This window comes from Gavia stellata, chromosome 5, assembly GCF_030936135.1.
Source record: "Gavia stellata isolate bGavSte3 chromosome 5, bGavSte3.hap2, whole genome shotgun sequence".
Classification (NCBI taxonomy): Eukaryota; Metazoa; Chordata; class Aves; order Gaviiformes; family Gaviidae; genus Gavia; species Gavia stellata.
Window position 1 is genome coordinate 57,825,966 of NC_082598.1, and position 14,725 is coordinate 57,840,690.

Consider the following 14,725-nt stretch of genomic DNA (forward strand, 5'->3'; position numbering starts at 1 on the left):
GATTACCTCAGGGCCCAACAGCCCTTCGGCCGCCGCTAACGGCCGCGGCGCGAGCGGAGCCCGGCCCCGGGGCGGGCCGCTACCCGCCCACGCACCCCCGGCGGCGCCGGGGTCAGGGCGCCGGCAGGCCTCGCCTCCCGCCTGCCCGCCCCCGCCATCTTAGGCCGCTGCGCGGGGGGCGAGGGCGGGGCGGCGGGCCCGGGGCGGGGCGCGGCGCCCCCTGAGGGGATGGCGGCGGCGGGCATGGCCGCCTGGCTGTGGCTGCTGCGGGCCCCCACCGCCACCGAGCTGCTGCTGGTGGCCCTGTGCTGGCTGGGCTGCTACTGGCTGCTGCGGCGGCCGCGGGCGCCGCCGGGGCTGCCGCCGGGCCCGGCGCCCTGGCCGCTGGTGGGCAACTTCGCCTTCGCGCTGCTGCCGCCGCCGCTGCTGAGGAGGTGGGCGGTGGAGGTGCGGGGCGGCGGCCGGGGCTCCCCCGCCTTCTCCCCCCACGTCTTCCTTACCGGCCTCACCAAGATGTACGGCAGCGTCTTCCGGCTCTTCGTGGGCAGCCGCCCCTTCATCGTCCTCAACACCTTCGGGGCGGTGCGGGAGGCGCTGGTGCAGAAGGCGGAGGTGTTCAGCGACCGGCCCTCCGTCCCCATCGTCCTCATGATCACCCGCAAGAAGGGTAAGGGCCCCCCGCGGGCGCCTCCCGCACCCGGCGGGGCAGCCCTAGCTCCGGCGGGGCTGGCCGGCTGCCGGCGTGCCCGGCCCCGGTGGGTCCCGCTCGGTGAGCTGCCGGCGCGGTACTTCGCGGGGGTATCGGGCGGGAGCCGGTCGGTTGCGTGGCTGCTGCGCCGAAATTTGTAAATAACTGTTGTGAATGACAGGCTGAACCATCTACTTGCTTTTCGCTCATCGCCTGTGTCCCTTGCCCTGCTGGTGATGGAAGACATGCGGAGAGAAACTCGCCCTACCTCTGGGCGAGCGTGGAGCATCCCTGTGAGCTTCCTGTGAGCCAGCAGTGTGCCCAGGTGGCCAAGAGGGCCAACGGCATCCTGGCCTGTATCAGAAATGGTGTGGCCAGCAGGAGTAGGGAGGGGATCGTCCCACTGTACTCGGCTCTGGTGAGGCCGCACCTCGAATGCTGTGTTTGGTTTTGGGCCCCTCACTACAAGGAGGACATGGAAGTGCTGGAGCGTGTCCAGAGAAGGGCGACGAAGCTGGTGAGGGGTCTGGAGCACAAGTCTGATGAGGAGCGGCTGAGGGAGCTGGGGTTGTTCAGTCTGGAGAAGAGGAGGCTGAGGGGAGACCTCATCGCTCTCTTCAACTGCCTGAAAGGGGGTTGTGGTGAGGTGGGTGTTGGTCTCTTCTCCCATGTAACTAATGATAGGACAAGAGGAAACGGCCTCAAGTTGCACCAGGGGAGATTCAGACTGGATATTAGGAAAAAGTTCTTTATGGAGAGAGTGGTGAAACACTGGAACAGGCTGCCCAGGGAGGACATGGAGTCACCCTCCCTGGAGGTATTCAGAGAGCGTGTGGATATGGCATTGTGGGATGTGGCTTGATGGGCATGGTGCTGTGTGGGGTGGGTGGGTTGTTTTGGTGTGGGTTGTGGTGTGTTTTGTGGTTTGTGGGTGGTTTTTTTTTGTTTGGTTTTTGGTTTTTTTGTGTGTGTGTGGTTTTTTTTTTTTATGGTTGGACTTGATGATCTTACAGGTCTTTTCCAACCTTAGTGATTCTGTGATTCCCAGTGCTGCGGGTGCACGACAGGCAGCATCACCGCGACTGAGCTGCCTGGTCCCTTCACCTCTGCTTACAGTGAAGGGAATGGCGTTTGTGCGGGGATTTAAGGAACAGCTAGTCTGTCACCCAGGGGCTTTTTGATTTCAGCTATACCAGGAGAAGAAATTTGGAGTACTTTGGCAGCGGTATGAAATAATTGCGTGCTTTCCCAGTTCCTACCAAGGTAACGATGGCTTAGAGTGGGCTTCTGTAGACTCCTACAGCTGCACGGTCTGCGCTGCCTGCGTGCGAGCTGCTGTTGCTGAGCTGTTTGCAGGAGTGTTACTCTGCTTGTCAAAACTTACTGAGCGTATTTGGCTCTTTTTGTATAGGTCAAAGAGGAGTTTACTAGCTTTTCCAAAAAAAAAGGGCATGGGGAGTTTAAACATATGATGGCAATATTGCAGTTAGAATTTCTTCGTGTTTAGTCTTTAGGTCCGTTACAGATCTCTGTTTGTGGAAAACTACCTTTCCTTTTTCAGATTAGGAGGGGTAACCCAGGAGGCTTGTTAATGTACTAACTGTATTGTGAAACTTGTTTATCTTTCTTTTTTCGAGGCCAGGGAAATCTATTGGTTAAGTGCCTGCAACTTTTTATCTTCAATTTTTACTGTACCAGAATTACCCCTGTAAAGATAAGAGGAAAGTGAAGGATGTAGATCTTGTTTATTAAAAAGCAATCAGGTACCATTGCTGTAATTGGTTTAAAGAATAAAAAAATGAATTATTAATGATACTGGTCTGAGACAGATCTTACTGGTATGTGGTGGTTGTTACAGTGCATGAATATTTTTAGGTACAGTACATTTAGCAAGGACTGGAGGAGGAAAGGGGAAGAACAGTTAGATGCTAGATCAATTTTAGCAGTGCTGAAACACCACATGTTCAGGCTTGTGTTGGATTTCTTTTTCCTTGAATGCTGTGAATTTTGTATGTTTCTTGTTTTTTGCAGACAGTTCTCTCTTAGACTTTTTTGAACACGGTGACACACGAGTGGCCAGGGCAGTCGATGCATGCTGCTTACAAAGAATTCATGTAAATGCCTGAATAAAATCTCTGATAACCAAGTTAGCAGCTTCCATGGTGGGATGCTCCAGAGGAGTTGAAAGCGTCAGGAGCCTGTTGTCCAGAGCATGCCATGGCCAAGCGCAGGGACCGTGCCTGCCTACCTTGTGCTGCGCTGCGGCAGGGATGTTACGTTGCTTTACATTTAGTTTTTTCTGGAAGGTCACCACAGCTATATTCAGGTACGAGGACTGTTATGTGAGGGTTGCCCAGTTGTCCGTAAAACGTACTGAGCTGTTACGTATTGCTTACGTTAGCTGGTGCGACAAGTTGAATTGCTGCAGATGCGAGAATATTGTAGAATGAACCGCGGGGATAGTGTATTTTGAGTATGCAAAGGGAAAAGTCAGTGAATACGGGCAGCGTGGGCCTGCCTGGCCCCCATGTGAGGATGTTCTCCAAAAGCTCCTGGAAGTCACAGCTGCTTTCAGTGGGCTGGCTTGGCTTTAGTGCTGGCATGTAGGAGATGGCCAAACTTCTCTGATGTTTGCATTTGTGCTCCTGGGAAGGCAGTTGCTGCAGAACCGGTGGGGTAGGAGGTGAGCAGTACGTGTTTTCTGAAAGCTTTGTGGGTTTTTTTGGTTTTGGGGTTTTTTTTATGGTATAGGTACAATGTAAATATCTGACCTCAGTTTTCAGATATTGTCTACAAGAGCTGTGAGCTAACAAGCGTTTGTTCTTGTGTGTGGTTCATGGAGGAGGTGGATGGGTTACAACACTCATACTGGAGGCCTCTTAAGTTTGGTCTGGGAGCCTCCCGCACTTAGTTTCAGGAGTTCACGGGTGAGACTTTGCTATGGGTCAGGGCAGCGACAGTTGTGTTCGTATGTACTAGGAAAGGACACGATAGAAGCAGGATGATGGTGTAACTTCAGATCTACCGCTCATGACTTTGGGTCCTGCAACGCTGGGATGCTTTGAGTCAGTAAGCGTCCATTTAAGATTCTTCCATCTTTGTTCTGGAAACAAACTACCTGGTGTAAACTGATGAGGCTCTTTTCTTTTAAGCTACGTTTTCTGTTGTAGTTTTTGACTTTACTGTGAGCTGACCTGCTAGGTATGTTATGGAAGAAGGAAGGGCTTATCTCAGCTGTGTGTGGCTCTATTGCTTGTAAGATGCAAATAAAATACTGTGCCCCGGGGAGAGCAAGTGGAAATATCAGAAATGGTAAAAAATACTGCGTTTTGAGTAGCAAAGAAGGGAGGCCTTCTTGGCTGGATGGGAAGTGCGGTGAGAACTTAAGGGATAACGTAGAGGTCAATTTGTAATCAAAGACTTCTGCACATATGCCTGTGCAAAGAGAAATACTAGACTGGGGGAAAAAAGTAGGTTTTGGTATTTTTATTTTAGTAAAGCATTTTTGTATTTTTTGTATTCTATAGCTATGAGAGGTAGGAAAGACTCAATCTCTAGAGTAGATGGAGCTTGAGTGGTCGTCTGCCTTTATAGTCATGCCCGGTGCACATCCAGATGTGAACATTGGACAGTACAGAAGTTAAATTTTATTAAATGTCGTGAATTCTGTGTTTGTCAATGTTCCCAGTATTGCAGCAACACTAAAGCTAGCAGTGAGAAATTGGAGGGGGGGAGTTAGCCTTTGGCAGAACTTGCTTCTCCTAAGCATTTGAATTTTTCATGTAAAAAGGGAGAATAAATCGAACTTCCTGTTTTTCTGCCTGTTTGTTGCTTTGTTGGTTGTATTGAAAAGTTTTTATTATCAGTTCATAGAAATTAGCCCTCTGTAATGAGCATGAAGTCCTGGTTATTCTGGGTTCTTGTTGCTTCAGAATTTATTATTGTCTTGTCTTCAGGTTTTTTTTGTTTGGTTTTTTTTTTTTTTTAAGAATACAGTTGTCTGTGCTGGGTATGTTGACTTTTCAGGTCACGCAGAGATTTTCTTTGAAAACAATGAAGTACTATTCCGTTATTATTGCCTGGCAGTGATCCAGTTGGCAGTTTTCTTTCTTCTCTTATCTCTGTTACTCAAACTTTACGCTCTTCTTCCTCCTTAATCTGTGTCCTATATTATTCTTTCCCAATTTGCAAATCAATTATTAGTGCTCTGCAGTAGTTTGGGGTTTCGAGGCTTCAGAAGACGTCATGCCATACAGCCATGCCCTGTGCAGGACTGCTGGAGAGACTCTGAGTGCGGGGAGGTTCGTTGTTGGTGTTAGCCTTCCCGTGTGGCCAGGAGAGTCTTCTTTACATTCAAGACAATAGGTCTGTTTTCTTTTATGAAGGTATTTGGATCCTAAAACTAATTTCCCTAGTGACAGAAAGGGGAAGAGATCGTGGACATATAGTCTGTTTTGGAGGTATTTGTTGTGGGCTAGAAATGGTGATAACATTGTTTTGTTCCAAGAAATCTACGTTTCTTTCCCCCCCCCCCAGCTACAAACCCTGAAAACCCAAGTTGGTTCTTGGCCAAATTCAGTCCCAAATAAGCCTGTTTTTTCACCTACCCTACTTGAGGACACCAGTGCTACCAGGAAACATTACTTGAGAAAGGGAACATGAAAAGTTTTTGGTTCTGTTTTTAAAGTGCCAGGGAGTAGACATTTGAATAGACTTCCTAAGGAATGTTGTCGTGCAGAGAAGATGAAGTTCAGCTGATTCTCAGCTTGTTCTGACTCTTCATAATGTTCTGCTTATTTTCTTTAGGGCTTTGGAAGCTAGGTCATATGTTTGTATTCTTCGGTCTGTTGTTACTACTATGAATAGATAACGTAATCAGAAAATCTGGCTAGAAAGATTGCCAGCTTTGTTACACTGAACCTTTTATACCTTTGGGATTGCAGACCCTTCTGAGTAGTTATCTTGTTTACGTATCTACAGATTTCTGTTTCTAGCTATAGATTTCTTATTTTTTCATTCTCCTTTTTGCATTAGGGGCCATGAACATTAAGCTGTAATAGAAACGTAGGTAATGTTAAGTATTGAAACATGGTGCATCTTTCTGTTGCTAATTTCTTACGGCCATTTCTCTTTCTTTTAAATTTAACATTAAGATTTGCAGTTGACGGAAGAATTGATGTTGCTTTTTTTTTTTCCGGAGAAAAACAGATGTGGTGTCATCTTACTAGGAGAACAAAAGCAGAACCAGCTTATGTTTTGATGACTTCAAACTTCCTCAGGTTAACCATGGAGTACATTAGAAATAGCAGGTTGTGTATTTTGTTAGGGTATCTTTGGCATGGTCTGTTAATTCAACAAAAGAGATGTTTCTGTTTGTAAGTGAGCAATATTTATACTTGAAGCTAAGGGATTTAATTTAAATGGTGTGTCATAATGACACAATCATGCAGAACATGTGCCTAGAGGCATCAAAACTGTTGAGATGCAAATCAAGCATCTCTTTTGCCAAGTGGCTCTGAACCTGTCTTCACCTTCCCAGTTTGTTTGCAGCGTGCATATCCTGTATTTTGATGATAAGTTAAGGAAAAACTCTGCTTGTAATAGAAATATGTACACATGCGAACAGCATTGAGAAGTTTGTGTAACGTGAAGGGGGAAAGAAATGCAAACCGGTTTGTGTTTAGTATCTTCTGTTTGGCCTCACTGAAGGAATTTGTGTCTCAGGACACTGAGGAGAAAAGGCTGTGACTAACATATGTCCCCCAGTTCCTACCAAATTGTTATCATACGTAATAAAGCATCTACAGTACATTTTCTCCATCTATTAGTATCTTGCAAAGACTATAATAAAACTATTGATGTAACTGTTATATTCATTTCACCGATTGGGAAAAGAAGGGACAGGGTTTTCCAAAGCTGTTATAAAGAACCTTGTGTTCTTCCTTTAGCTCCCAGCCCAGTGCTTGGAATGGATTTGCTATGTATTGTTTCCCTCTTTTCTGGCTCTTGGGTTGCAGGCCTGTCTAACTATTTCTTCTTGAAAGTAGAGCATTTTGGTTTCAGACTCTCCCTTTCTCTTCCAGGTGTTATTTTTGCACCTTACGGCCCTGTCTGGAGGCAACAGAGGAAATTCTCTCTCTCAACACTGCGTCATTTTGGAGTAGGAAAACACAGCTTAGAGCCTAAAATCATTGAGGAGCTGAAGTTTATAAAGGAGGAAATGCTGAAGCATGGAAAGGATTCATTTAATCCCTTTCCGATCATTCGCAACGCAGTGTCCAACGTTATCTGTTCCATGGCCTTTGGCAGGCGTTTTAACTACGAAGATGTTGAGTTCAAGACGATGCTGAAGAACATGGCCCGCGCACTAGAGCTAAGTGTGAACAGCTATATGATCCTGGTCAATATTTGCCCTTGGCTGTACTACCTTCCCTTCGGGCCTTTCCGGGAACTGAGGAAAACAGAATTAGATATTACTGCTTTTCTAAAGAAAATAATTGCACAGCACAGGGATACACTGGATGCAGCAAATCCCCGGGACTTCATTGATATGTACTTCATTCATGCGGAAGAAGAAAAGAACAACAAGGAGAGCAGTTTTAATGAAGACTACCTATTTTTTATCATTGGTGACCTCTTCATCGCAGGCACAGACACTACTTCCAACACATTACTGTGGTGCCTGCTCTACATGTCTCTCTACCCAGAAGTGCAAGGTAAGACTATTTTTATTCTAAATGTTTTATTCCAGACTGTAAAGCTCTAGACGGATGTTCAGAAACAGAAGCAAACAGCGGCAGTAGAGAAGTCATTTGGAGTGCAAATAGTACATGTGTATATGTAATTTGAAAGGTTGATGTGTAATCGGACATCTTCTATCCTGCTCTGCTATGATGATCTCTAGGTTAGTGCTGTATATTAACTATCTAAATGGCTCTTTAGTCTATGCATTTCTTCTGTTTTGGGACAACTTTATCTGTCCCAAGCAATTCCAGGGGACCTCAGCATGTTTCAGAAGCTTTAGGCCTGGAATGCCACAATTATAAGATATGCGAGATACGTAGTGGTAAGGTCTGCTTTTATGCCTCCCTGAGGCATTTGTTCCTCAGGGAGCAGCAGAGACAGTCTACAACAAGAAAATTCTGATCAGATACTAGGAAAAAAAATTGCCCTATGAAGGTAGCAAGGAGTGTGACAGATTGCCCTGAGAGTTAACAGAATCTCTGACTTTGGAAGTATTCAAAACTCAGTGGGGTATGACCCTCAGTGGTCTCATCTACCCTCAGAGTTGGATCTAATTGGAAAATGACTTTGAGTAAGGGTTTAGATCAGATGACCTCCAGAGGTTCCTTGTAACCCAGATTATTTGGTGGTGCTATGATCTGGTTACACTTTTGTGACAGAGTTCTAGAAAATGACTTGTAGATTTTTGTGGAGATAAAAAAATACTAGTGGTGTTGGAGAGGCTACAATATTAAAACAGTACTTGCTAGAGTTGTATTTCAGGAATTCTTAGGATAAATTTCCATTGCCAAAGACCTAAAATTAATTTTGGTTAAATATTTTTCTGTACTGAGTCTTGTTACAGTACATGCGGTTGCAAAGCCAGCGTTTTCTTTAGTACTGTTTAGCAAATTTAGGTGGTTGAAATTAAGAAAAATAAAGCAATTGATTTGTTCATTTATTAGCAGCTTCTCCTAAAGTCCTATGCAGCAACTGATTTCCACTAGAAAGATTGTTGGGTATATGTGGACTGGAAACCTTGGCAGGATGGACAGATTCTACTTAGGTAATTCTACCTCAGTTTATAGTAGTGAAGAGAGACCACTGCTTTGCCCAGACTTCTTGCTAACCTGGAGTGAAGAAAGGTAAACCTCAAGTTATCTAAGAATAATATAAACCTGGAGTACTTTTATCAAGTATTTGAGATTTCGAGGTTTTCATGTGCTGTAGCTGCTTTGCAAATGAGCAAATAGATAGTTGTTTACAGCACCTATCTATCTGGAATAATCTCTTTAAATAGGTCAAGATCGTAGTTTATTGCACAAAGTCAACCAAATTGTTGATCAAAGATTGCAAAATAGGGCATCAGTTCAGTATATGGTAGAGAGAGTCCACCGGGGACAAATGTAAAATACGATTTTATCGTGTAGGTTTATTCTTCTATTTTTAATGATTGTGTGTTATCACTGCTTGACTTGATACACAGTTACATGAATCAGATATGTTCCAAATTACACAAATGAGATCTAGAAAAGTTTTGTGATTGTGTTTTTTTTTTTTTAATCCCTTTCCTTACTGCCTGGTAGTATATGTGCTAGTCAGTTTTCTCTCTCCTGCTGATCTCTTAACAGTTTTGTTGCCTCTCTCTGATTTACCCTTTTCCTTATGCTGTGGCTGTTGTCAAACAATATAAATAAGCTCAGTAGTCCAGAGTGTATCACTTAGCTATGTAATGTGATTTTTTTATTACATAAAGAATGGGATACTAGGAGTGTCCTGATTGCCTGGGAGACATGTATGGGCCTCTTTTTTTTTTTTTTTTTTCCCCCCTTGGTAATCTGTTTCTCTTATCCCCTAAAGGAGATACCTGAATTTTCTAACTTTTAGCACTAGCAAATGTCGCAGACATGGAAAGGCAAATGAAGGGCTATTAGGGGAAGAAAATCAGGAAGAATGTATTTGTCTGTGGAAGCCGGTTTTGCTTTTTACATGGAAAAAGACAAGGATGGGTGTGCGCTCGTGCGTGCATATAGGGAGGCAGTGGGGAGTATTTGGTTTGGGCTGTTCCCTGACTTGGTTTTGGTTCTTGATTTCTGAAGATCTGTGAGTTTTTTAAATATATGAAATGAAGTGAAGCAGTTCTCCGCTAACAGCATGTTATTTGAACTCTTGAAGCCTACGTCTTTGCAGTTCGAGCAGCAGTTTGGCTGCTTTCCGTATACTTCCACGTATCTTTACAAACTCCAAAAAAATGTTGCTCAGGATAAAATGCTGGTCTGACATTTGGCGTGAGACAGTCTCCTTAATTTTTTTTTTATATTGAAAACTTTACTCATTTAAATTACTGTGGACATGCATACCTGAATACAGGGCTACAATGTGTCATTAAAAACAGTAGCAAAACCTTACAAAGCAGGTACGTGAGAGCCACACCATTAGCAAATGTCTTGCTGTTGAGGTATTTTTTTACTGTGTGTTCCTCACAGGAGAACTTGTTTTCCTAGCAAACCCAGAAGGTGGCAGCAACTGTTCGTTGAACACAGTTCATACAGTAATTCTGAATGCTTCTCTGAAAACAGAGAAACTTTTTTGCATTGAGCTTTTTTTTCATCTTGAATCAGTGCTAAGGAGAGAAAAGAGCAAAAGCTCAGAGTATCAGCAGCCTGGATTCTGAATCTTGGAAAAGGCAAGCAGGACAACCACAAAATATTTAGGGTATCAAGGGTGAAAAATGAAAACTGACTTTTGTTATTTTTGATTAAAGGTTAATTCTGTAGTCTCCTCTTTCAAGATTGTATTTTGCTATGTAGCCAGATTCCAAGTTATCTGGAAGAAAAGGCGCATCATCCTGTACATGGTTGAAGCAAATCTTGCATCTTGGAAACTTCTATGAAAAGAATTACTTGTGTGCTGAGCATTCAGTGAGATGAAAGGGGCAAACAAATATTTTGACACTTTGTGCCTCACGTGAATGAGAGGGGAGATAAGCTTGTCAACTTCTGTTTTTCTTTTGCAGAAGGGCTGTGGGGGGGAAGGAGCATCCGCTGCTGCCTTTTGGGGGAACTGGGAAATAGCTGAGTTTAGGTTCTGCAAATAGAAAGTAGGAAACAGCAAGAACAAGTTAAATGGCTTCAACACTAGCAGTAACAGCACCAGAATTCCTGCTCCAGAATGAAGTATCTCAAGCAGCTGCATGAAAAGCTTTCCTACCTCTTCACCACCTTTCCCAGTTCTGAGAACTGGATCTCCCCGGGGACAGAGGCCAGCTCAGGCACGCACTGCATGCAGTCTCTTTTTGTTTGTTTTTTTAATGCAGGCCAGAAGCTTGATATTTTCACTAGTCAAATTACTGTATAGTTAAACTGAGATTATGAATACATTTGGAACTGGAACAGAACTTTTCCTGTACTTTTCCAATTCAGAAGTGCTAGCAATGTCTGTCATCTCAGTAGCGTTACTCGTGATGGTTGTCAAGATTGCGCTTGGTTGTTTTGTTCTTAACTGAGTTTTATTCTTAAGGCTTGTGTTGGCATAGTTATTTCGGCTAGGGGTCACATGTTGTGTAGTCATTTTTGACAAATCTGTGTAAACAATGAAGCATAGGTAAATGAAACTGAGATGATGTCTTCTCGCATATTGTTCATGTTTTTATTTTTTTTTTTTTATTTTTCTCACTCCCTTTGAATAGAGAAGGTTCATGCAGAAATTGAAGCAGTTCTAGGACATGACAAAGTTCCCTCTCTTACCCACAAGGCTCAAATGCCCTTCACAGAGGCAACCATTATGGAAGTGCAGAGGATGACTGCGGTTGTTCCCCTTTCTATTCCTCGAATGGCCTCAGAAACTGCTGGTAAGCGTTTGTAGAGACTTGTTAATACAGCGTTTCTTTTGTGGATGAAGATCTGATGGGACATCTACTGAGAATTTACAAAGACGTCATTTATGTATTAGACGTACCCAATACATTTATGTATTAGACATACTCAAGTATGTAAAATGCCATTTCTAGAGAGTAGGTGGGCTTGAGATACCCCTCTGTTTAAGCAGCATGTCTGAGCTAACATCCAGAAGTTTTTCTAATTTAGAGCGATTTCTTTTCTGGGGATCAGCTTGTGTTGACTGATGTGCTTAGTGGTAGTTGGCAGCTGAGATCGCGCCTTTGTACCTGAAACAGCAGAGTTGGTTTTGGCCATCTGACACAGAGGTCTGAAAACATCAATTTGGAGCTATTGGTTTGCTAAAGCTTGGAACGCTTATACCATTGAGCTCCACATCTACAGAAAACAGTAACTATCCTTTTCCAAGTCATCTTGTTGGCTATATGTTTTCATAAACATAGCTGAATGCTGGCTAAAGTGAGTGGGAGGTAGCAATACTTGGCTTTCAAACCCAGTACTGAATTGACCTGCTTTTTTAAATGCTTTGGCTTGCGGGACAGTGAGGTGCAACAAGCTGAAATGAGACTAGTCTCTTCAAAACCCTTTTGTGATAACAGTTCAAAACCCATCCCTCTTCCTTACCTCCACCTTCACCATGGCGGGGCCCTGTGACAGCACAGGAGCAGGAGGAAACCGGGTCACAGCACTTGCACGCAGCAGAGTGCGTTTCTAATGATTGCTGCTGCCTTTTCCCCGCAGGGAGCTGTTGGTGTAACTTGTCTTTCCAGCTGCTCTGGCCTGCGTGATTCTGACCCAGGCAAGCTGGCAGAGATCACCTTTGCCTTCAGCTCCTGCTACGTTTGCAGCCCACAGCTAGGGATCTGTATAATTTCTGTGACACCTAGTCATCTTTTAATAAAGTCTCCCATGTTTACTTCTAGCAACTTGTCAGATCCTCTGTCTCTGTGCTTTTGTTTAAAGTGCTGCAGGGATATACTATTCCTAAGGGCAGTGTGATCGTGCCCAACTTGTGGTCAGTACACAGAGATCCTAACATTTGGGAGAGACCAGATGAATTTCAACCATCAAGATTTCTGGATGAAAATGGCCAGCTAATTAAGAAAGAGGCATTCATTCCTTTTGGAATGGGTAAGATATCCACATGCAGTCAGTAGCTGGTTCGGGGGGGATGGTGGTGTTTCAAGCGTAGGGCCTTGGAGGCATGAGATGTGAAAGATGCGCGTAGGACCGACTACAGAACTTGTTTTATTATTGCAGTTGATGTCTTGCGAAATGAGTTGGGTTCCTAAAAGCTCCAGTTGCCAGGCAGAAATGAGAAATGATTTCTCATTTCTTTGTTGTCTCAATTGTTCTTTGATAATACCTTTGCTATGGATGTAAATGCTGTTAATACGAAGCAGTCCAGCTGAGCAAGGCTTAGACTCAAATACAGGAGACCAAAGCTTCAGAGTTCATAGCTTAATAGTAGCTTGAGCCTTTTTGTGTTTGGACTATGCGAGTGTAGGAATTGCACGTGTGTTAACAAATGAATCAACTGTATAAAAACAGTAATATGTCTCTTCTAACTGTTCTTTAGGTAAACGTGTGTGCATGGGAGAGCAGTTGGCAAAAATGGAGCTGTTCTTAATTTTTGCAAGTCTAATGCAAAGTTTTACCTTTCTGTATCCTGAAAATGCTGCAAAACCATCCATGGAGGGAAGGTTTGGTCTAACTTTAGCTCCATGTCCATTCAATATAATAGCTTTGAAGAAATAATGTAACATCAAAAAAGATTAAACAAAGAAATACTGAACTTTTAAAATCCAGCTTTATTTTGTTTCCAGCTTATTTTGTTACCTTCTTTCCAGAAAAACACCATCTGCATAGGCTTTCATAGTCAGTGAGAACGATCCATTTACACTTCTGGAAAGAGAAGATTTTTTTTTTTTTGTCAGCTCTTGCATTCCACAAACGAACTGACAGCATAGTTTGCAATTTGATATTAAAACTTTCTGGACTTAACCTCTCTGTCTATAAGCTATTACTGTCAGTTTGTCAAACATTAATTATGGGAGAATGGTCCAAAACATCTGTTAATGCTTTAGCAAATAGCAATTGTTATTTTGGTAAAAGCAGTACGTAAACGTTTAATTTATCAAATCTGTGAAGGACATCATCTAATACCAAAAGGATTAATGAATGAGAGGGTATTAGCATATTCTGTATAAAGAAACATTATAACTGAGCTTAAATAATGACAAACACTTTTTGGAAATGACTAAATGATACTTATTTTACCCTTGGAGGATTCTGTCTTGCAAGTGACTCATAGGTGTAGATTGGATCGAATCAGTCTGGATTCCTGGATCCAAACGTTCTTGACTATCAGGGCTCACTATAAACAAGCAGGTACCAACTCTGAAAACCCGGGCTTAGAGGACAAATGAATCCTTGAATATACCACGTTCTTAACATGAAAGGAGTATGCAGCGTCTGGATGCAGGTGTTTTATCTCAGAATATAAATGAGAGCAGATTTCTCTAACAAGAAACAGAAGTCTGTTCTTTCTGGTGCCAAGCAGATACTCAAGACGACATCTGTGCTGCCACTTCACATTCGCTGTTTTCCCCACGTCAGCAGTGGCTGCAGCCTGGATGAGACCAACAGCCTGCTCATCGGGGAAGACTACGTGCGTAATCCTGAAGTTGGGGCTTGTGCTTGGGTTTTTCATGTACAGGCAGTATGGACAGTACTGCCACAACCTGTTTGGCTTTGGGAACTGGAGTTTCGCTTCAAATATGGCATCAATACGGCACTACAGATGTAGGTCTTACACATTTCGGCATGGAACGTGAGGAATCTGACAAACTTGAGGTTTGAGTGTAAAGGCTTTCTCTTTGTTATCTTCCATATGGAGTAAAAAGATCTGTAGTTCATACAATATTGGTGTATCGGTACCTTACTCTTTTGACGTGCAAAATTTTAGTGCTCTTTACCACTATCAAACCAATTGCCAAGGAAACCTGTTGTTAGGTATTTCAGAAGGGGGCACTTAATCTTGCCTTTTATTTGAAAGAGCTCCCAAACATCAAAAGTGATCTTTTGGGGGACTTGTAACAATTAACCTTTAAATAATTGTTCTTAATCATCCTTAAATCTCTTTATACACCTTTTGATCTGGCGCAATTTTGTATCAGATGAAGTAAGTATATATGTACTCTTTTAAGGAAATCTACCCCCCCATTGGAGATCTACAAAATACTAGCAGTCCTCCTAATGTCAAGTTTACAAGACTGAAATGTGGAATTAGGTATTCTGTAGCAGAAACTAAACCTAAATTGTAAAAGAAGAGTCAACTCTTCAGCTTAACCTCTGTTTCTGTCCCTTTTTAACTTGAAGTTTTAAAAGCCAGGTAGTGCCTAGCAAAGACTGTAAG

General features: G+C 43.3%; 1 protein-coding gene across 1 annotated transcript; it reads left to right on the forward strand.

The window, feature by feature from the left end:
- The first annotated feature begins 498 nt into the window (after positions 1-498).
- LOC104252092 (cytochrome P450 2U1) lies at positions 499-13,177 on the forward strand. The gene is made up of 5 exons (XM_059817599.1): positions 499-667; positions 6,772-7,404; positions 11,100-11,261; positions 12,271-12,438; positions 12,887-13,177. The coding sequence occupies exons 1-5, from the start codon at positions 514-516 to the stop codon at positions 13,063-13,065; spliced, it is 1,296 nt and encodes a 431-aa protein (XP_059673582.1). The 5' UTR covers positions 499-513; the 3' UTR covers positions 13,066-13,177.
- The last annotated feature ends 1,548 nt before the right edge of the window (positions 13,178-14,725 follow it).